The 24,187-nt window shown below is 37.9% G+C and overlaps 1 protein-coding gene across 12 annotated transcripts in view; it reads right to left on the minus strand.

The window, feature by feature from the left end:
- Mkln1 (muskelin 1) overlaps positions 1–24,187 on the minus strand; it is a 377,131-nt gene that overhangs the window by 119,497 nt on the left and 233,447 nt on the right. For all 12 annotated transcript variants that reach the window (XM_029554914.1, XM_029554911.1, XM_029554909.1 and 9 more), the window contains one exon: positions 13,244–13,313. In XM_029554914.1, the coding sequence (XP_029410774.1) occupies positions 13,244–13,313 (70 nt within the window). The remainder of the gene's footprint in view (positions 1–13,243; positions 13,314–24,187) is intronic.

Raw genomic sequence — 24,187 nt, forward strand, 5'->3', positions numbered from 1 at the left:
GCTACTGTCTGCTGTGTTGTCAGCACCCCCAGCCATTCCCCATTACTTGTCCATCTGGTGAATCTAGTCAGCCTATCTAGAGGTCTTGTGTGTGTGTTTTTTTACAGTAAGTATTTTTCCTGATTTCTTCCTCAACATGTTTGTTATTGGTATGTAGGAAGGCTACTGACAAGTGTTAATTTTGAAACCTGACACTTTGCTGAAAGTGTTTATCAGTTCTTAAGAGCTTTCCAGTAATCTTTAGGATCTCTTATGCATTTTAACATCTACAAGAAGTAAATTTTGACATCTTCCTTTCCTACTTGTATACCCTTTGTGGTTTCTCTCACCTTGTTGCTCTAGCTAACACTTTCAGTACTATATTCAAAAAGTGATCAAAACACACACATTTATCATGTTTCTGATTTTAGTGGAATTGCTTTGAGCCTTTTCCCATTTAGTATAATGTTGACATACTTTATCATATATAGCCCATATTGTTTGAGATACGTCCCTTCTATTCCCATTCCTTCAGGACTTTGTGTCACTAAAGGATGTTGTATACTATAAAAATGTCTGGGGCATCTATTGAAATGATCATGTGATTTCTGAACTTAAGTCTATTTACATGAAGTATTACATTTGTCTATTTGTATATGGTGAACCCTTCCTGCATTTCTGGTATAAAGTCAACTGGACCACAGCAATAATCTTTTTGATATGTTCCTGTTTGCAAGTATTGTGTTGAGAACTCCTGTAGCTATGTTCATCAGGGAGGGTAGTCTAAATTTTCTCTTATCATTATGTCTTTATGTGGCTTTGGTATCAAAGTAATACTGGCTTTGAAAAAAAAGGGTTTGGTAGTGTTCTTTCATTTCCTGCTTTTGAAGTAGTTTCAGAAATATTGCTTTTAGTTCTTTGAAGATCTGGTAAGACTAATCAGTGAGTCCATTAGGGTTTTTTAAGTCAAGATATATATTATTAGTATTATTAGTATTGTTGTTGTTGTTGTTGTTGTTATTGCTTCAATCTCACTGTTAAAAAAGTGCTGAAATTATTTATTTCATCTGAGTTTAATTTTGAAAGGTCATATGAATCTATAAATTCAACCATTTTCTTCAGTTTTCACAATTTAGTAGGGTATATATTTTTTAAGTATATTCTTAAGAATTTTCTGAATTTTACCAGTATCTGTTGTGATGGCTCCTGTGGGAGACAGGCTTGAGCCTAGGGTTGAAAGTCTTAATGACAGCCATACAGCAGGCCCGAGGCAATGTCCCGACCTGCTGGAGCCACAAGGAACGCCTGTGACATTTGCTCCCATTGGCAGATCATGACACTGAGCTAGATCATGAACCTAGAGCTTGCCACTCCCTAATTACCACCCTTGGAATTCCAAATTGCAACACTTGGATATTACAACAGTCAGGGTCACCTGGATTTGAGGAATCCAGGCTCTGTAATCTGAAACCCATTATGCTAATGAGGCATCTGGCCCGCTATACTGTGACAGGATGCTAAGCCTGTTATGCTAATAAGGTATCCTACTCGCTGTGCTATGATTGGACCGCTACCCCTATATAAGTTTGTGCCTTACTGCAATAAAGTAGATCTGTGTCACCGAACCTGGTCTCCTGTGTCTGAATGTGGCTCCGCTGACACAGTCTCCTCGCCAGCCTTGGGTCCAGGACCGGGCAGAAGCAGCAATGATTGGAAGCAGCACAGGGCGAGCAGAAGAGCGGCCTCAGCCCAGGGCAAGCGGAGGAGCAGCTGCGGCACCTGTGCAAATGGAGCAGCGGCCACCACCCACTCCCTATTCATCTCTACTATTATTTATTTGAAATATCTCTTCCTTTTAGTCAGGTTGACTAAAGGTTTATGGATCTTATTTATTCTTTGTATTTTTTTTTTTTGTTTCTCATTAATTTCTACCCTGACTGTAATTATTTCTTAGTGGGGAGGAGGGTGCACATATGTGTGTGAGGCTAAAGGAAAGTGTCAGGTGTCCTGTCTATTCCTCTCCACCTTATTCCCCTGAAGTAAGGTCTCTCCCTGAACCTTGAGCTCATGATTTTCAACTAAACTAGCAGCCAGCAAGCCCCAGCAACTCTCCTGTTCTTGTCTCCGTAAGTGCTGGGGTTACTTGTACACACACAATACCATATTCAGCTTGCTATATGGGTGCCAAGATTCAAAGTCAGGTCCTTGTGCCTATATAGCAAGCACTCTTACCTGCTGAACCATCTCTCGAGCCCCTTAATCATTTCTTTTCATCCATTTTTTAGATTTGGTTTGTTCTTGTCTTTTTAAGGTCATAAAGCACATCATTTATTTGAGATAAAAAAGTAAACAGAGCAGAATTTGGATTAAATGACGTTATAGAGCAAAGGGATTTAACCTATCTGCAGAACATTCCAAGCCCACACTGCAAATACATTCTCAGCAGCCCATGAATTGTCTCTAAAATAGATCATACACTAAGACACAAAACAAATCTTAACAAATACAGGGAAATTAAAACAATTCCTTCTATTCTGTCTGATTACAATAAAATATAACTAGAAATCAACAGTAAGAGTGACACAAACTCAAGAACACTAAATAACATACTATTTAACAGTAAAATGGGTCCTTCCCTCATCTCCCTTTACTTCCCTAGGCCACAGAGCCTCCAGGTGTCCTGGTGCCAGCATCTTTCCTGGTCCCCAGGAGCCCTCTAGGCCTGGTCCCTCCCTCACCTCCCTTGGCTTCCTGGGCTGCACAGCCTCCAGTGTCCTGGTGCCAGCACCTTCCCTGGGTAAGTCCAGTACGCCCACTGCACCTTGACTCCCCCAGCCTCTTTCACCCTCCCAGCACCCCTGCCGCATATCTCCTCCTAGTCTGGGTACAGGCCCATTTCTTGTCTTGGCACCCCAGACATCAGGGCTAACCTCTCATCCCAGAGCCACCACTGCTTCCTGATCCTTTGCATCCAGACCTACCCAGTTCCTCCCAGTAGTCCCCAGGAGCCCTCAGGGACTCTTCCTGCTCCCACCTCCCTTTACATTCCTGGGTGGTACAGCCACCAGCTTCCTGAGACCAGGATCTTTCCTGGGCCCTACTCCCAGGCCAGCCCAGGCCAGCCCAGCCCCCAAATTCCTGAGGGCAGCATCTTTTCTGGAGGGACACAGACCTTAAGAGAAAGCCTGAGAGCATCTGAGCCTCATCTCACTTGGGCCTCTATGGGAATTCCTAAAGACAAAAGCAATTAGGCCACTCCACTATAAAATCAAAAGAGAGAACCTGAAGCCTACACCAACCAGCTTTTCATGCCCAATAAATAAACCACAAAGGCACATAAAGTTTACAAAAAGAAGCAGATCTAAACTCAACAAAGGAAGCCTTGAGTCTTACACAAGAATCAGAAACTATGAAAGAAATTCACATGTCAAAGTCACAGAGAAAAAATAGCATGAAAAACCAAAATAATATATCCCTACCGACATGGAACTCAAAAGAACATGATAAAAGAATTCAGTGAATTTAAAGAACACACAACTGAAGGAATATAGGGATAAACTTCTGAATGAATTCAGGAGAGTTAGAAAGACTGAGGAATACTCAGGCTGAAATGAAGAAGTGAAACACTCAGTAAGCCAATTAGAAACAACAGGAGAAAGCCTCACCAATAGGATGAATAAAATGGAAAACAGAATATCAAGACTGAAAGATAAAGTGGATGAATTAGACCACTCAAGCAAAGATTAGGAAAAATTTAAGAAAACACAAGAATGGAATATGCAAGAATTGTGTGACACCATTAAAAAAAAAAAACTAACAAATCATAGGCATATAGGAAGGAGAAGAATCTCAAAATAATGGTATGGAACAGATCTTCAACAGGATTGTAGAAGAAAATTTCCCAAACTTAAAAAAAGACATGCCCATACAAATACAAGAAGCATATAGAACACCAAACAGACAGGAGCAGAAAAGAAGCTCTCCACAGCACATCATAGTAAAAACACTAAACATTCAGAACAAAGAGACAATAATGAAAGCTGCAAAAGAAAAGCAAGTCACATACAAAGGAAAATCCATCAGGATTACAGCTGACTTTTCAGTGAAAACTATGAAAGCCAGAAGAGCCTGGACCAAAGCATTCCCAGTTTTACATGACCACAGATGCCAACTCAGACTACTTTATACAGCCAACATGTCTATCATAGTTGAAGGGGAAAGAAAAATCTTCCATGACATAAATAGGTTGAAAGAATTCATGTCCACAAAACCAGCCCTTCAGAGAGTTCTTGAAGCAATACAAAGAGCTGAAGAAAGGAATGACTATATACAAGGGGTGACAGAAAGAAATTCAATGAAGGTATAACTGTGGAAATGCACAGCTATATCAAGAATGTGAACAGAAATAAAAATGAAGGATTCAATACACATCTTTCATTAATAACTTTATCAACGGACTGAACTCTGCAGTCAAAAAATACAGACTAGTTGAATGGATTAAGAAACAAAACAGATCTTTTTATTGTCTGCAAGAAACTCGTCTCACTTTCAAGGACAGGCACTACCTTAAGGTGAAAGGATGGAAAAAAATATAACAAACAAATGGTACTAAGAAAAAAGCAGGCATTGCAATTCTAATATCCGATAAAACAGACTTTAAACTAAAAGTAATCAGAAAAGACAAAGAGGGCCACTTCATTCTGATCAAAGGAACAATAAACAAAGAAGATATTACAATCATGAACATATATTCCCCAAACGCTGGTGCACCCAACTTCATACAAACAGTACTACAGGACTTTAAGACCCAGATTAAACCCAACTCACTAATAGTAGGGAACTTCAGTACCCCACTGTTGCCATTAGATAGGTCAACAGGACAGAGAATTAACAGAGAGACATCTGAATTAAACAATACCATATATCAAATGGTCCTAAGAGACATCTACTGAATATTCCACCCAAGCACCAAAGAATATACTTTCTATTTCAGCGCCCCGTGGAAACTTCTCTTCTCCAAAACTGACCATATACTGGGGCACAAAACAAACCTCAACAAATACAAAAAGATTAAAATAATTCCATGCATTCTATCAGAACACAATGCAATAAAGCTCAAAATCAACACCAGAAGAAACCCCAGAAACCACATGAACACATGGAGATTAAACAACACACTCCTGAATGATGAATGGGTCAAAGGAGAAATTAAAAAAGAAATAAAAGTATCCCTGGAACTAAACCAAAAGGGCAATACAACGCAACAATAAACAAATTTTTAAAAAAAAGTCCTTGAAGAAATAAAAAAATAAAAATAGTGTTAGAATCAAGTGAAAATGAAACACAACATACCAAAACCTATGAGATATAATGAAAGCAGTCTTAAAAAGGAAGACTGAGGGGCTGGAGAGATGACTCAGAGATTAAGAGCACTAGCTGCTCTTGCAGAGGACCTGCGCTTGAGTCCCAGCACCCACACGACAGCTAACAACTGTCTGTAACTCCACTTCCAGGGGAATCCAAAGCCTCTTCTGACTTCTGCAAGCAGTGCATGACACAAGTGCACTTACACACATGCAGGCAATACACACATACACATTAAAAAAATAGATAGATAGATAGATAGATAGATAGATAGATAGATAGATAGATAGATATGGACTGATGAATGGCTATATTTAAAAACTGGAGAGATATCAAATAATTGGCAATTAGTGGAGTGGGATATTGAATCATCTTCTACTATTGTGTTGAGGTTAATTTGTCTCTTTGTACCTAGCAGTATTTTATGAAACTGGGTTCACCTGTGTTCAAACAAAATTGTAACATCAGAGACCTTAGGAGGCAGCCTAAGAATGCCTGCTCTGACCTCCATCGTAGGGGCTGAAATCTCAGCAGACTGCCAGAGAGTGCCTGTTCTGGCCTCCCTCTGGCATAGGGGTTGAGAACTCAGGGGACCACTTGAAAGTGCCTGAATCTGGCCTCCATGTGGTAAAGCCTTTGTGAGGAAACTGACACTGATTCTAGCCACTCCAACAGCTGTCAAAGTGCCTGAAAACAAATCCTGAGTCCATCGTTCTCAAGTCCAGCTTTGGCAGACTAAAAAAAAAAACAAAACAAAAATGAGGAGGAACCCAATGGAAGGCTGCTTTTGGAAGCTCTCATCAAGAAATTCCAATGGACTCTGATATGAACATTTGAAAATTTTCTCTGTTCTGACTTTTTTTCTGGTTCCCTGTCTAGAACTTGTAATGCTAACTACTCTTGCATTTACTTCTCCTTCATATTTCCTACATACCAGTCAAGGACTTTCTTTACCCCCTATAGAGATAAGAGTTATGCAATCTGAGAGTCTTTTAGATAGACCCACTGAAGGGGTAACTCAGTTGCCTCACCCTGCGTCCCTGTTCAGCACAGAAGGAGCCAGAATGGTCTGGAAGAAGCCAGAGTTGTCTGCATTCCGATTCCCTATCTGCAAGTTGGGTAATCTCTTCAGAGGATGGTGTGATAAGAATAGGAGGTAGGAATTGGCTAGGCAGTGAGGGTAAAAAGACCCCAAAGAAAAGTAGCCAGTTTCTTGGCTAAAAATTAAAATGTCCTTGGGCCTCTTAGAAACACACTCTGTTCCAAAGACCAAAAATGTCAAAAGTATATGGGAGTTATCTAATCCTTAAAAGATTTTAAGGTTACCGCTTTAGAGGGGGGCATGTTAGAGTAGCAAAAAGCCCCATTATAAAAGAAAGAAAGAAAGAAAGAAAGAAAGAAAGAAAGAAAGAAAGAAAGAAAGAAAGAAAACAGGAAAAAGTGATGGGGAGATATGGGAGGAGTTGGAGGGAAGGGAATGGATGTGGATTTGATCAAAACACCTTACATGCATGTATGGAATTCTCAATAAATCATTTTAAAAGCAAAAAAAAAAAAATTGTCTTTGCTGGGTGTGGTGGCACACACCTCTAATCCCAGCACTCAGGAGGCAGAAACAGGAGGATCTCTGTGAGCTCATGGTCAGCCTGGTCTACATAATGAGTTCCAGGTCAGCTGGGTCTACAGGAAGACCCTGTCTCAAAAAGCAAAAAAAAAAAAAAAAAAAACAAAACTATCTTATTGGATTGATCCCTCAGTTATCTCCAGATTAGATCTTTATCTCCTCAGATTAGATCTTTCTCACTAGAGGCCATTATTCTGAGATTTGTAGTATGGGGAAGGAAACAAGTTGTATTGGTTTCTCTTGTTTCCTATGGTTTTGTGTTGGACTTATGCATCCAGAATTCAACTGTTGATTGTTGTTATTATTTTAAGGTTACCTTTCTTTTTTCAATGAGAGTGACTGCAATTTTCTGGAAAGACTAGGTTGCAGTATGGTTGAGTTTCCTCTGTTAAACTGTTTCGGATATCAAGCTCTAACCCCAGTCCAATCCTGACAGGAAACTACCAACAATAGACACTATCAAGGGACAGACTCCCTGACTGTGAGTCCCATCTGGCATCTCTCAAATTCCAATCCTAGTTCCCAGAAGACTGTCTTGCTGCTGGGAATTCATCTTCAATGAGCAGTCTTCTTCCTATCTGCTATGTATGGGGACTATTCTGGACCAATGTCTGGGTCTGGCTTTGGCTCTGACTCTGGATCTTTTTCTGGCTCTGGCTGTGCCTCTGGCTCTGGCTCTGACTCTGACTATGACTATGACTCTGGTTCCAGACCAGGCTCTAGTAGTGACTCTAGCTTGGTATCTGGAAGTGGCTTTACAAGTGGGTTCCTACCTCTTGGGATGAGGTCCTCACACTCTGGCATTAAGTTGAGTGCTTGGATTGGTGTTTAGTGTTCCCTCATGTTAGTTGGTCTTGGTTCTGCTAGGTGCTGTGTAAAGTTCAGTCATGGTGATAATTGGTGCTAACTCAGGAGTGGAGTAGCCAAGGTAATTCCAGCTCCAGCAGATATCACACAATTCCTGACCTCATGGAGGTGTCCCTGAGATTAATCTTAAAATAATTACTTTGAATGAAATAAATCAGACAAAAATATATTATGTATTGTGCCATTTATGTATATCATAGAAAATGAGAACTACTGAGCCTGCATTAAACACCTACTTGGACTACATAATGAGTTCTAGGCCAACAAGGTCTACACAGCAGTTCTTATCTTGGGTGGGGGGTATAATAATAAAAGGAGAGAAAACAGGATAAAATGAAAACTATAAAAACTACAAAAATGCAATAATGTATAGCGAAAGACTCAGATCAGTGGTTGTTTAGAACAGGGATGAAGGTAGGTGGGATTAAAAACCACACATGGGAAATTTGTGAAGGTAACATATATGCTTAGTATCTGAAGTATAACGGTATTTTCAAGGGTGTATAACAAAACTTATTAAAAACTGCACCCTAAAAATATATCTTATATATCGGTAACTGTTAAAAAGTAACAAAATGAATCAGTAAGCCACAGACTGATTAAAAAGCCATCTGAAAAATGACTTACATGTAGGATATATAGAAACAACTCCTATAGCGCAACACTCAAAGAGTACAGGATCTTTGGTCTTTTTTCAAATGGGTAAAGGAATTTATTAAAAAGCTAAATAGGGTTGGGAGGTGTTACTTAGTGGTAGAAAACCTGCCTAGTGAAACCCTGTTTATAATCCTGGAACTTTTTTTTCTTTCTTTTATTTCTTTTATTTTATTTTATTTTATTTTTATTTATTTATTTTTTTTTTTTTGAGACAGGGTCTCCTTGTAGCCCCAGCTGTCCTGGCCTCGAACTCACAAAGATTTGCCTGCCTCTGCCTCTCAAGTGCTGAGATTAAAGGCGTGCACCACCATGCCTAGCTTGACTTTTCTTTTTCTTTTAAAAAACAGCTAATATGAAAATGGGGAGGAGGATGCATATTATCAGCCATTCAGAAATTATAAATTAAAAACATTTCATACGAACAATAGTCACTAAAATTCAAGTTATGTGACAATACCACACTGTGTATGCAGCTCTAAAGTAGCCACAAATTTATAATTTCATATAGCGTATCTCTGCCTTATGGTTCAGCAATTCTATTCCTATTCTATTTCTAGATACTCATCCAAAATAAATGAAAATATGAATTGTTCTTTAAATCTTAGAAATGAATGTTTATGTAAGATTTACTTATAATCACTCCAAACTGAAAAAAAAATGTATTGTACATAAACCGAAGAATAAACAAATTGTTCTAAATGCATACAATGAAACTGTATAACCAGAAAAAATGCTGAGCATACAAAGCCATCTAATAAAAGAGTACAAAATATACAGATACCCTCTAGGAATCCATTTATAATAAATTATTAGAACTGGCAATATTAATCAATGGCAAAAGAAATCCAACTAGTGGTTTCCTTCAGGTAGAAGTAGGAGAAGTTGGGGTTCCTTGATAAAGGGGTAGCAACAGTCTTTCTGGAGTAATGGAAATGTTTCATAGCTTGAGAAAGGTGTAAATTATACTGATATATGCATTTTTAAAATTGATTGTGGTGTATACTTAGGGACTATACATTTTTATACTGGATAGAACATACAGCCATTAAAACTATACGCATCCCAGCACTCAGGAGGTAGAGGCAGGTGGATTTCTGTGAGATCAAGGTCAGCCTGGTCTCCCGAGTGCTGGGATTAAAGGCATGCACCACCATGCCCGGCTACAATGTAATCTTAAAGCAATCATCAAGACATCTCTAACTACCTGCATGCACATTTTAACCAACCCGGTGTATTAGTAAGTCATCTCAAAAGATATTTTCTACAAGAGCAAAAACAAATTCTTTAAAATGTATTTGTTGAGGGGCTGGAGAGATGGCTCAGTGGTTAAGAACACGGGTTGTTCTTGCAGAAGACGCAGGTTCGAATCCCAGCACCCACATGGCAGCTAACTGTCCGTAACTCCAGTCCCGATCCAATAGCCTCTTCTGACCTCCATGGGCATTGCACGACATGGGTGCGCTTATCTACATGCAGGCAATACACACATACACATAAAATAAAAATAATAAAAAATTTAACTGTTGAGAAAGAAGAGTAGAGCACCTTTTATAGGCATTTATAGGGTTTTCACTCATGCTACATTTATTCCTTACCAACACAGATAATCTAGAATTAACCTGAAATCTATCTTTGAATGGGAAGACTGGTCAAAATGCATTTTTTTGTTATTATAACTTTCATTTATAAAAGCTTTACCTGCTTCTTTTACAAACCAACTAGATTACATTCTGTAGTTTCCTATTCTTTGCAAATATCTTTCATTCTTTAAATATGATTAACTGTCTTAATGCCCGTTATCTTTTGGTGCTGTAAATTCCATATCTAAAGTTTTTGCAGGTTTCTGCTAGTTCTTAAAAATGTCTTATTTATAGGTACTGACATATTTGGTTCGTTAGATGGCTCAGCGGTTAAAAGTACTGACTGCTCTTGCAGAGGACCCGGGTTCAATTCCCAGCACCCACATGGCAGCTATGAGCCATCCTTAACTCCAGTTCCAGGGGAATCTGAAGCCCTCTTCTGACCTCTGTGGCACTGAACGATACGGGTGCACTCACATACATGCAGGCAATACACTCATACACATAAAATAAAAATAATAAAATATATAAATTTTATTTATTTGTGTTTGGTTTTTTTTGTTTCGTTTTGTTTGTTTTGGTCTATTTGAGACAGGGTCTCCCTATAGCCCCAGCTGACCTGGAACTTGCTTTGTAGACCAGGCTGGTCTTGAACTCAGACAGATCAGCCTGCTTCTGGGATTAAAGGTATGTGCCACCATGCCTGGCTATTTGTATTTTTTTATATGTGAGTATTTTACCTATATGTATGTAAGTGCACCCATGTGTGCAATGCCTGCAGAAGCCAGATTGGGTGTTAGATCCCGAAATTTCAGTTATGCCCAATTGTTAACTGCCATGTGGGTGCTGCCAAACTTGTGTCTTCTGCAAGAGCAGCCAGTGCTCTTAACCACTGAGTCATCTCTCCAACTCCCAAAGATGTATTTATTTTTATTTATGTGTATGTATCTGAGTGAATTTATGTGCATTCAGGTGGCATGGAGTTACCACCTGCTGTGGGTACTAGGAACTTAAACTGGGTCCTCTGCAAGAGCAATAAATGCTCTTAACCAGTGAGCCATCTCTCCCACCCCTGTATTTGGTATTTGATTCTGAGTATATACCATTCACTTTCAATAAATTTGTAGAGACAACTTACAGCCTAAATATAAAGGCAAATATCTCCCAGTTAGAATTTGTTTCTCCTTAAAAGTACAGTTCATCCACAGTCACTTTAAAATCACATCATCAGATTTCACAGAGAATTTGGGTACCAAATGTGAACATGGCCCAACACATGACTACAAGTTCTCTCTGACAGGTAAGATTTCTTCACCACCTTATTCTAGTCACTGGAGTTCCTCCTCTTGTCCCCAAAAGGCATATATTTCTTTTGTTTTATCCGTAAGAATGAGGGTTTTTTTTTCAGTCTCAGCTCCCAAAAACTTTAAGCACATGTATAATTTTAAAGTCGAGACCTTTTAGTAATCTTCAGACCCAGAGCAAGATTCAGAAATAAGTATAACAGTTAACAATAATCCTCGCTATTTATTATGCCTATTCTTCTATCTAATAAATAAAAATTAGAATTGCTTCTAAAATAAAGCTAAATAAAAACTAGAACTGCAAAACTCTACTCCTCTGAGATTGGCCACATTAGATTTGAGACATAATTACAACAAAGGCAAACTGATTCCATGTTACTCATTTTAAAATTAAATTAATCTTTCTTAATTGCAAAAACTTCAGGTTACTTCTACCCTAGGACTCAACACATGAAATGGTACCTGATTTGGTGTTTTTCTTGACTCATCAAGAACAAAGGAAATATTTAATACATAGCTGTACACCAATAACTAGTTTGGGTGCTTCCTAAATAATTTTTTGAATGAATAAAAAACATTTTAAAACATTAAATCATACTACCTTTAAAATATAGTCCAAAAGGGAATTTCATAATAAGTTATAATAATTTCAGCAATGGAAAATAAATAAAACATAATCTTCAGTCTAAGAACAGTATGGTGCAGTATCTGGTTGGCACACAAAAGGGCCTGGTTCAGTCCCTACCACTGAAAATACACACACCTATACACCCCCCAAACCAGTGAGTTACTCTGCAAGATCCACTAGATTAGCAGAAAAATCTAAAAATGAGTCATAGAAGTGATGAGCAGAATTCAAGCAATAGGAACTTTCGTTTATTCCCACTGACATTACCCAAATACATTCTCATTTACGTTATCCAAATAAAGTTGAATATATACACACCTACCCGAAGATTCAGTAATTCTACCAAAGGAAACTCCTATGTATGTACCAGAAGAGAGTATTCATAGGAACCTGTTTCACAATAAAAACTGTTTGTAAAAATGCCTGTCAAGAGCAAAATGGATAAACACATTTTGGCATATTCATATTCTGAAACAGGATACACAAAGGAAAATGAACTCCAATTACGTAAGAATTTAACAAACATACTGTTAACCAAAAAGGCAAGCTGCCCGAAGATACCTAAACAAGTGAATCAAAAAATCAGTCAAAATCAGAAAAGCAGAATCACAGGATATTTAGAAACACATATAGTAAGAAAATGTTTAACAAAACATGAAATAAATACTGGGAAGGCTTTAACGCATAGCTATGGCCATGCTCAGAGAAGGTTTCAATATTATTTTAATACACGATTTTACTAATATAACAAACTGAGCCAGTGAGATAGCGCATGCTTGCCACCAAGGCCAAAGACCCGAGTTTCATCCCAGGACCCATATAATGGAAGGAGAAAGCCAAACAAACTCCTACAGTCTGTCCTCTGATCTCCACATATGTTATGGCAAGCACACATGACCATATTCAGTACACACACACACGCACACACAAAATGTAATTTTAAATATTACAATAAAAAAATTACAATAATAAGATAAAGTTTTTTTTCCCCAAAAAACAGTTACTGAATCAAAGTTCAAATTATTAACATTTAAAGAATGATGTGAGTATAAAGGGAAGGAGAGTCATAGCCTTGGCTCAGATCAGGACTACAGCACTCTAAAATTTAAGCAAAAAAAAAAAAAAATGTAGCTCACAATTCCAAAGACAAAATAAAACTATTAATGGATTCTGGAGAACTGACACCAGTTGAACATGTACCCATCTGCTGAACAGTCTCAGGTGCTGCATGGAATCTTACCTGGGGAGGATAGTTGCTCTCTGAAGACCATCTTGAAGATTGGTCATTTGGTTTATCCACTAAAATGTTCCTGGAATAAAGAAAATTGGAGTGATTAATGAAAACAAGTGAACACTAATGGGCAAAAAAAAAAAAAAAGGAATACGCTACCATTCTAACAGTGTTGAAACTAAGTTACAAAACGTTTAAAGTTGAATGAGAATAGAAAATAAAACAGAAAAGCACAAAAAGTGTCTAGTGTATAGAAGCATACTAATAAAAAGCGTTTTGAGCCAGCAGTTGTGGCGCATACCGGTAGGATAAGCTGAAGAGGCAGAGGCAGGTGGATCTGGAGTTCAAGGCCAGTTTGAGCTACATATTTTTAAGCCAGGCGTGGTAGCGCACGCTTTTAATCCCAGCACTCCCGGAGGCAGAGGCAGGTGGATCTCTGTGAGTTCAAGGCCAGCCTGGTCTACATAGTGAGTTCCAGGACAGCTGGGGCTACAGGGAGACCCTGTCTAAAAAAAAACCCCACCCAAAAAAAGTGTTTTGGGCTGGAGGCACACAACTACATTCCCAACACTCAGAAAACAGATCCTAAGTGTGAAGGCAGCCTTGGACACAAAACTGAGTTTCAGGCTATCCTGGGTTAGAGCATGCACATACACACATAGACACACAGACAGAGAGACAGACAGACAGACACACATGCACGCACACACGCACACATATACACACAAACATGGGTGAGGCCTGGCTTGGGAGCACAGTTCCATGTGAGAGAGAGATCTGAAGGATCAAACTCTCAAGAGTTCAAGTCCACTCTTGACTTTTAAAACTAATGCTGAGTCAGTCTGATTCTTTACTCAGATACAACTGTAATGTGGCTTAGGAAGATCACAGCTGCATAAACAAGAGCTGCACAATGATAACAGCATGAACATACCAATGCAGATAGGGGAATTTTCACAAGGCCCCAATAAAGAACTACAGGCAATCAATCAATGGCTGCTGAGAGAGGGAGAATCAGTCTTCTTTAGGAATAAACCACCTGATAAATTACCCAAATCCAAGTGCTCAGCTCTAACACATGTACATAAGTACAACACTAAATGGACGAGAGAGAGAGAGAGAGAGAGAGAGAGAGAGAGAGAGAAACAGTAATAATTGAAGAAGAGGTCATGAACTTGATAGGGAGTAGAGAGGCATAAAGGAGGAGTTAGAGGGCATAACAGAAGGGGTAATAATGATGCAAATATGGCACTCATGTATGGAAGTCTCAAAAAAATTTTTAAGAGTACTTATATTTAAATACCAGTATAAAAATGGGTAATGTTCCATGTGTTCCTTTGCTAATAAACCCTATTTTGATGGGAAAAAAAAATGGGTAAAACTCCAAACATTTAAAATCAGTTTTAACCAAACACTGAGGATTCAAAGACATGCATTTATCCCTACAAAATTGGGGCCACAGTCTCAAAAACAAAAATACACTTCTGAACCATCAGATTGTTAGCTAAAGCTGGCACAAACCCTGAGGTTCTGCTGGTAAAAATGCAAACTGGTCGGGCATGGTGGTGCACACCTTTAATCTCGGCACTCCAGAGGCAGAGGCAGGCGGATCTCTGTTTCAGGCCAGTGGGGCTACAGGGAGACCTTGTCTGAAAAAAAAAAGGAAACTGATGGACCTTTTCAGGAGACAATTCTAACATAGCATCTATCAAAAACATTTGACTACAGCCATGACAATGGGAGGGGGGCATCCTGGTGTTCTAACTGCTTTCTATGTACAAACTTATATTTAAAGCATAGATTTAGAAACAAAGACATAGAAAAAATAATTTGCCTAAATATACACATCCAAATAAGAATCTGAATTCATGGAGCCTGATTGCAAAGGGTTCTTAATCACCAAACTAAAAATACTACTCCAACTTCTTGGAACTTAACCTAAAAACCAATCTAGGTAGGCATCATCCATATTCATCACAGGACAATTTAGAACAGCAACCTGTAAACAGACTAACAATGGAAATTAGTTAAAACGTTATGTTTATGATAACATATTGAATAATCATTATATGTTCTACACTTTAATTAGTCATTGGCGAATGTTCACTACATAGTAGTAAGTAAAAGGAAATGTTTATATATGTAAAGAATAAAGAGTTGAAAGAAATTATAGCATTCATACATGGGGAAAAGATAAAGGGCACATACTGTTATAGTGGCTCTCGAGGGTAAGATAACTGGGGTTTTTGTCACTGTGCTTCCCTGTATTTTTTCAAATTTTCTAAAATCAAGAATTTACTTTTTATTTGAAAGGGGCTGTTTTTAAAGAATTACAAAAGACAAAATAAAAATATTAACAGTATGAAGACAATACAGTACACCTAAAAACGAGGTGTACTAAAAAATCTAAAATTTAAAAAAAAAAAATCACATTGACATCAATGTTATCGAGTATGACAGGAAATCTAATACATGACAACTATGACAACTTGGGACCACAAAAATCAGAAAATACAATAAATTTGGGAAAAATGTATCAGGAAACAGTGAGAGAATGCCTTTATCTTTCATAATTCTTGAAATATTTATGAAGTCAACAAAAAGAAAGGCAACTTAAACTTAGAAATAAAAATGTTATACACATTCTCAATTATTCAAGATAGACTAACAAAAACATTTTGGAGGGCTTGTGAGATGGTTCACTGACTAAAGGCACATGCCACTAAAACTTACAGCCTCTGAGACCCACACAGTAGAAAAGGAACAATTCCCAGAAGCTGTCCTCTGTCCTCCACATGCTTGTTGCAGCAATGCACACCCCATACAATAAATAAACAAACAAATGGAATGTTTAAAAACCACTTTTGAAAAACTATAAGAAATAAAAATTAAATAAAAGCTAAAGGCATAAAAAAATAAAAATTCTAAATAGAGTGACAGTCTTAACATTGAACACCAATACAGCCATATCCATAAATGATCTAAAATAACAATAAGATGTTGTTGGTACTGGGTAAATAAGACACATTACTATCTACTTCTTTTAGTTTGCTATCCTCTTGCTGTGATAAACACCATGACCAAAAGCAATTGGAGAGGAAAGGGCTTATTTCTACTGTTGGGAGGTCAGGGCAAGAGCTCAAGGTAGGAACCTGGAGGCAGGAACTGAAGCAGAGATCATGGATGAATGCTGTTCACTGGCTTGTTCTCGTTGGCTCTTGCTCAGCCAGCTTTCTTATAGAGCCAGGACCCATCTATCTAGGATGTACCACCCACAGTGGCTGGGCCCTCCTACATCAATGAACAATCAAGAAAATGCCCCACAAGACATGGCCACAGGCCAATCTGATCTAGGAAATTCCTTAAGTGAGGTTCCCTCTTCCCAGGTGACCACAGCTTATGTCAAGTTGACAAAAACTAATCACTATACTATTTAAAGATACACATTTCTTGACAAATAATAGATACAAAAGACAGGTGCAAATACATATATATACATGGATGAAAATGTCAAAATGAAACCCATTATTTTGTACAATTAATATGTGCTAACAAAAAAATGAATGGAAAAAATGAAATACAACTACAAAAAAATTCTATTTCAAAGCAGGAAGGAATAATGACATTGTGAAGAAAAAGGGACAAACAAACTTGAATAATGCAGGGGAGTGGGCCATGTCATAATCTAAAAATTTAGTGCACACATCATTATGTGCAAGGGCAGGGGGAGTGCTGTAGTTTATATATACAATGGCCCCAAAAGTTCATTTGTCAAAAGCATGTCAACACTGCCTCCATGATGGCACTATTGAGAAGTGAGGGGATCATAAGAATGCCAGCCTAGTTAATGGGTCAGTTCATAGCTGAATGGGCTATTAGAAATCAGGGTCTAAATGGAGGAAATAAATCACTGTAGGCACACCTCTGAAGGGGATTTCAGCCCCCTTTCTTTCTACTCTCAGTTTCCTGACTGCTGGGAGCTAAGCAGCTTTTTTGCACCATGCCATTCTGCCCTGTTGCTTTTGCCTTGCTAAATGAATGTTACCTAAAACACATACAAATAAATGGAGTTAGCTAACTATGGACTGAAATCTTTGCAACCATAAACCACAACAAATTATCTCCTTTAAGTTTTTCTTCACACATTATTTTGTCACAATGACAGAACACTGCCTAACACAGAAAGCATATAGTTATAATATGCTTTGGTCTTATAAAATGTATAAAAAGCCCCAGTTGAATATCTAAGGGTAAAATTTAAGAGAAATCATGTGGCCAAGTAAAATATACAACTTCCAGAGCTTTAAGTGTATCCACGTTATTTCAATTTGTGACACCATGGTCACTAAGGGAATGAAATGGACCGAGAGGACTGAAGGACTGATAAAGCTCTAGGGGTTCAGAAGAAAAGAATCAAGCCAAATGAGGAGGGCCAAAGATGAAAATCTACAAAGTATGGATGCCAAAAAACAAAGTATTGTAAGAAATGGGAAAGTATGCAAAATGCTTCTGAGAAGATGAGAACTGGTTGGTTTTTTTTTATCTGTCTAAACACTGCCACATGAAAGAGGCTTAGTAAATATTTACTAATGATATAAACAAATAAGTAGCACTAAAAATTGTTAATGGATCTCCCAAAGCGTACATATTAATCCCACTGGTTATCTGTAACTTAAAGCTCACGTTATACTGAAATGAAAATAAATGAGAACTACAGGGGCTGGAGAGATGGCTCAGCGATTAAGAACACTGGTTGTTCTTGCAGAAGACCTGGGTTCGAATCCCAGCACCCACATGGCAGCTAACAACTGTCCTTAACTCCAGTCCCAGGGGATCCAACACCCTCTTCTGACCTCCACGGGCATTGCACGACACAGATGCACTTACCTATATGCAGGCAATACACATTTTCACATAAAATAAATATAATAAATACAATTTTTTTTTAAAGTTAAAAAAAAAAAGAAAGAAAACAAGAAATACAGACCAGAGACAGGCACTGGTGGCACACACCTGAGATCTAAGCACTACTCAGGTAGAGATGAGAGGATTCTAAAAGGCTTGCTACAAAGTAAGTTCCAGGCTAGCCCTGGCTACATAGTGAGGCTCTGCCTCAAAGCAAAAAGAAGACCAAAACTGGTATGGTTATCTAAGAGGGATTTGGAAAGAAGGAAGCTTGAAGATATTTCTGCTGATTTCCAATGCCAACCAAGCATAAACCAACTAGTAAATACCTCTCCTGAGCGCAATGTGTATAAGTCAGATTAGAATGTTGCTTGGCCCTAGAAACAGAACCATGAGATCTGATACCTCAGTTCCCAAGAGAGGAATCACCAGCATGAGCATTGTTATGATGATCTGCTAGTCTTTTTATCTTACAAAGAGCTTCAAGAGAGCTAACGGGGTGGGCTTGGTTCCTTTCACCTCTGAAGATGAAAAATTGCCCTCTTGGCTGAAGCATGTCTTGGTAAGTCAAAGGGCAGGAACAAGACCAGTAATGGCATACCAAAGCCACATGACAAAGACAGCTAGACTGCCAACTATGTGAGGTATGGAAAATATTGCCCAAAGAATACATAATACATAAGTATGTATGGAAAAACATACAGAAAGAGCCACAAAAATTATAAAAAGTAATAATAAATTATTTTATCTGCTTTTAAAATACCTTTAAAAAAAGAATGAAGAGGAATTAAAAATTTATAAAGTCACTTTAAATCATCTATAATTAAAAACAAAGGCTGAGAAAATGGCTCAGTCAGGTAAAGCGCTTTTCATGCAAACATGGGGACCTGAGTTTAGATTACGAACATGCAGGTGTAAAAAGTTGGGCACAGTAGTACATGCCTATAATCCCAGTACTGGGGAGGTAGAAACAGGCATATTCCAGTGGCTAGTTAAATCAGAGAGCTCCAGGTTCAGTGAGAGACCTTGTCTTAAAATATAAGGTGGAAAGCAATTGAGGAAGACACTTGACTTCAACCTCTGGCCTCTTCATGCACGCACACGCACACGCACACACACACACACACACACACACACACACCAAAAAAAAAAAAAAAATAAAGAGATTAGTATAGAAACTAAGAGCTCAGAGAAACTAAAAAGTGAATCCAGTGCAATCAGAAATCTACTATTTCATTAAGGTGGCATCTTAATTTAGTGGGAAATGATAGCTCTTAATTGATACACAACTGAAGAAATGTACATCATAAGAAAATAAGTTACCATTTATCTAGTATCATACCCAAAATTAATTCTATTTACACATAAATATGGAGGAGCCAACATGTACAAACTAATAATGTGCTAGAGGTATCTTTTTGCAAAGAAACACAGAAAATGTAAATAGAAAAACTTTCAAATTTTGTATGGCAAAAAAAAATACCAAAGGGCCTGTGAGATGACTCAATAGGTAAAGGTGCCTGCTGCCAAGCCTGACAGCCTGAGTTAGATCCCTAGATCTACAAGGGGAAAGGGAAAACTGATTCCCTCAAGTTGTCTTCTGATCTCCATATGCATGCATGAACACACATACAGATAACAAATAAAAGTTTAGTAGCATAAGGAATAGCAGGAGGATTTGGAATCTAGCTCAATGGTAAAGCACTTTGCTAGTATGCATGAGGTTCTGGATTAAATCCTCAGCACTGCCCTCAAATGCTAAAAAGAAAAACAGGAAACAATAGTTTAAGGGAAATTATTTGCAACTCTTGAATAACAATTTTTATCTAAAATACATAAAATATGATTACACTTGTGAATAAGATTAGCATCTAAATAGAAAAATGAGCAGAATGTGAGCCACTTGATGTCACTTCAAATGATTAGTAAACAATGAACCCAAATACTTTTTCATTCCCTGCAGTCTGTGTTAAAGGAAAACATTAATAAAATTAATCCCTAATTAACTGTGAGAAAAAGATAAATGTGCATTATTTCACCTCTTTGGAAAATAAACAGAACATTCATTAAATTTTAAATGTACATAATGCTTCACCTAGCATTCTCACAAAAATAAAATGACTAGTACTTAAGGATGCATGAATAGACATTTGATGACGTACTTGTATAGGAGGAAGGAAAAGATTGATGTGTAGAATATATATTACAGAATTACTGTTCGGCCATTACAAAGACTACTCCCTATCTACAAGCAATTTCTACAATGCAAGATACACTGAAGAATGTATTATCTATTATAAGAAAAAGCAGTCATCTATATTTATATAGTGTATGAATAAGCAAATATGTTACAAACCAATCATATGAAGTTATACAAAGCTAGTAAAATGAGCCCAAATGAGACACCAATATTATTATAAGACTTATTTTATGTTTGCCACATTGTTCAGATTTTCATAATTAACATGTATTATACATAAACAGCAAAAATAATTATTATATAAAATAGTATGATGGACACAAGAAACTTCCAGTGCTTGTGGGACCAGATCATCACATCAGATTCAGCTTTTCCTTCTCTTAATGAGAGAAGAAAACAGAAAATAAATAAAGCCTTATTTCTTCTTAAATTTTTTTGCACCACTGAACCATCTTGCTGGCCCTGGATATTTTATATTTTTTTAATATTTTATTGAATTTTTGATAATTTCATACAATGTATTTTGATCATATCCAGGCTCCCTCCCCTATCTGCACCCACCCCCATTATTACCCCCTCCACCTGATTTCATGTCCTTTATTATTTTCAAGGTCTATCAATTCTAACTTGTGTCCCCCACCTTCTTAAAAAATTTAAATGACAGATCATATCCTAAAGTGTAGGTTCATCTAAATGTAGACTTTGTCCTCCCCATGATTTTTTTCCTGTAAGCCATTTCCACTCTCATAGAAGACAATGTTAACCTTCCACAAAGTCCTTTTCCCCCACTCACTTTCTAAGGCCTTTTTGCTGTGAGGTATATTCAAATGCTCCACTTACACAACTGTAATTGAGGGTCAGGGGCTGAACTCCCTTGTACACAGCTGAAAAGTGGTCAAGGCAATTGGAACCCAGTCAGGTGTAGTGATGCACACCTCTCACCTGCACTTGGGAGATTGATGCAGAAGGGTTGTCTTGAATTTGAGGGTGGCCTGGAGGCTATGTAGTGAGTTCAGGACAGTATGGGTTATATAGGAAAATCTTGTCTCAAACAAAGCAAACAAAAAAGATGCCACTGAGTACAGACTTGGAATCCTGGTTTGTATACTTTATCCTATACAAGGATCTTGTAGGAGCTTTAACTCATCCCCTCTTGGTGGTTCTTCATTTTTTCACTTACTATGCCAGAAGACATGGTACCTGTTCATGGATCTTTCAGGGAAAAGCTGACAATAAAGAGGGGAACAGGGAACACAAGGTAAGAAGAAAATGATCAAGACGCTGAGACTGCTGAGAGAAAAGGAGAGAGCTACTGGAAACCTCAGGAAGAGATAAGGTACAGATGAAGAGCAAGTGTAACTCTTAAGGTGAAAGGAACTAAATTAAATGTATTCAAGGAACAGCAGGTAATAGAAGCCAACAATGGCACCAGATTTTTGCAAAAAGGAAAAAAAATGGCACCAGGTTTTTACAAAAACAAAAAAATTTAAAAGACAATCAGCAAGGAGACTCTGAACTTAACTCTGGTCGTCTTCCTTAACAGTTGGAGAATTTATAGGAAATAAAGGGGTCAAGCTGTTTACTGAGATAATGACAAGACATGAGGTTTGGGGTTCTTTTGCTCAGGCACAGGGATGGTTATCAAGCCTTTTCTTGAATTAGTCTCCTTTTCAGGGGTAAATATGTTCTGTTCAGGGGATTTTCAGTTTGTGACATCCAGAGGTCATCAACTGAATAAACTTTCTCTGTACATGTCCACTCTTGAAGAGTTGGTTTCTAATGCTACTTGAATGAATTCTAGAGAATTTTATTGAAAGACTAGCACCTTATTACTTAAGGAATGTATAGCCAACCCTTAAGTGATTTCACAGGACAGTATGATAGCTGGCGTAAAGTGAGTAAAAAGAGTGGTAAGGGCTAGAGAAATGGCTCAGTAGAATTGTGTGTACTGCTCTTACAGAGGAGCCAAGTTTGGTCCCCAGCACCCAGATCGGGTGCCTTACAACTGCCTATAACTCTAGTTCTAAGGATCCAATACCCTCTTTTTGGACTCTACAGGCACTGGCACTTACTTGTGTATATACCTGCACACAGACACAGAATTTTATTTAAATAAATTAATACAAAAGATAGAATGGTAATGGGTAAGGTTTGGAGAAGTGGGCAAGGGCTGAATTCATATTATCTCATCAAAGTGAGGACTTTGTATTTTATTCTAAAGCATAGAAAGTTTTAAACCAGAGAGTAATGTAATCAAATGTATATGGTTTGGGGGGGGGGGGGTTGCTGGGACCCAGACATGCATGTGTGGAAGCCAGAGGTCAACATCAGATATCTTCCTCTATAACTAACTTTAGTTTTGAGACAGGGTCTCTCAATGCATCTAGGGCTCACTGTTTTGACTAGACTAGTTGGCCAACAAGCCCCTAGGATCCACCTGTCTCTGTCCCCTCAGTGCTGGGGTTATAGGCATGCCACATTACATCTAACCTTTTACATGAGTGCTAAGGATCTGAACTCAGGTCCTCACCCACTAAGCCATCTCCCCAGTCCCCAATTTATGTTTGATACAACTCTGCTCTATAGAGAATGGAATGCAAACACACAAGAGCACTATTAGGAGGTTATTGGAATAATCCAGATGGAGATCACTACAATATTTGATATGATGACAGTAAAGAAGGTGACAGTACAGATGGAAAGAGAAGACAGTTTAAAATGTTTGGGAAGTAGCATTGTTAGATCTTCATATAAGATTAGATGTGGATGGTGAGGAAAAGAAATGGATTAAGAATAACTTCCATATATTTGGCTGTTCAGTGAATGAATACACCTATACTACATTCCTCTGCCCTTAGAGTAGGTATGACCCAGTAGAAAATGAATGGAAGAGATTTGCAATTTCCAGGCCTGGCCCATCAAAACCTCCAACAGGTAACTCTTCTATACTTTAACTTATTCTACCAGACTGAGCAGATGATGAGCAGATTCTGGAGAAGACAAAGCCTTAAGATTTAGGATTTCTGGGTAGAAGAAACCATACCTGTAATCCTAGTATCTAATCAGAATTGTTGTATGAAAAAAGGAACTTCTATTTTGTTAAGAAAAAAGAGGAAAACAGCATGCACAGACACAGAACAAACACTTTAAAAGACCAAGCACACCCCCTTGGGAACGATACAGAATAAAAATTGACGGCTTTTTAGTTCTAGGTGCAGGTATCTCTGCTTCCGCAGAAAACAACTGACGGCAGTACTTTTTCTTGCATTTATACTACTGTCTAGAAAAATGAACAAAGAAAAAAGTTACATAAGACAAAATTCAGTGCCAAAACTATAGAATCAAGTAATAAAGTTATCTAAAATTAAATATTTGTCATATTTATACCATTTAAAATGTAAAACATTATTATGAAAAGCACCCAGCTGGGGGATAAAATGGTTCCTGTTTTCATCAGGTTCAGTTTAAAATGCACATTCTTGATACTATCGATGCTGGATACACTGGAGACAGTAAAAGTGAGTACCAGCTTAAGTACTGGATATAGACTACAAAGGCAAGGCTTGTGCAAGTAAATTCTTCTATTCAACTACAAAAATGTATAATGAAACACATATGGGTACTAAAAAATAGAATACAGTAAAACTTTGCCCAAGTTACATGTCTCCATTTTCAGATTTTGTTGCATGTACCATATCTATATCCCCCCAACCTCTGCTCTGGCCCCCAGAAGGCATGGGTTATTAAATTAAAATCTCAATGCCAAGCAAAGGCTACCTCCTTACGAGTTATTGGTCAAGGAGGTCCCAGACGTCCCCTCAAACAATACAGACTACTGCCATTGCCCC

The sequence above is a fragment of the Nannospalax galili genome, unplaced genomic scaffold (assembly GCF_000622305.1).
Source record: "Nannospalax galili isolate Female #2095 unplaced genomic scaffold, S.galili_v1.0 scaffold1065, whole genome shotgun sequence".
Taxonomy (NCBI): domain Eukaryota; kingdom Metazoa; phylum Chordata; class Mammalia; order Rodentia; family Spalacidae; genus Nannospalax; species Nannospalax galili.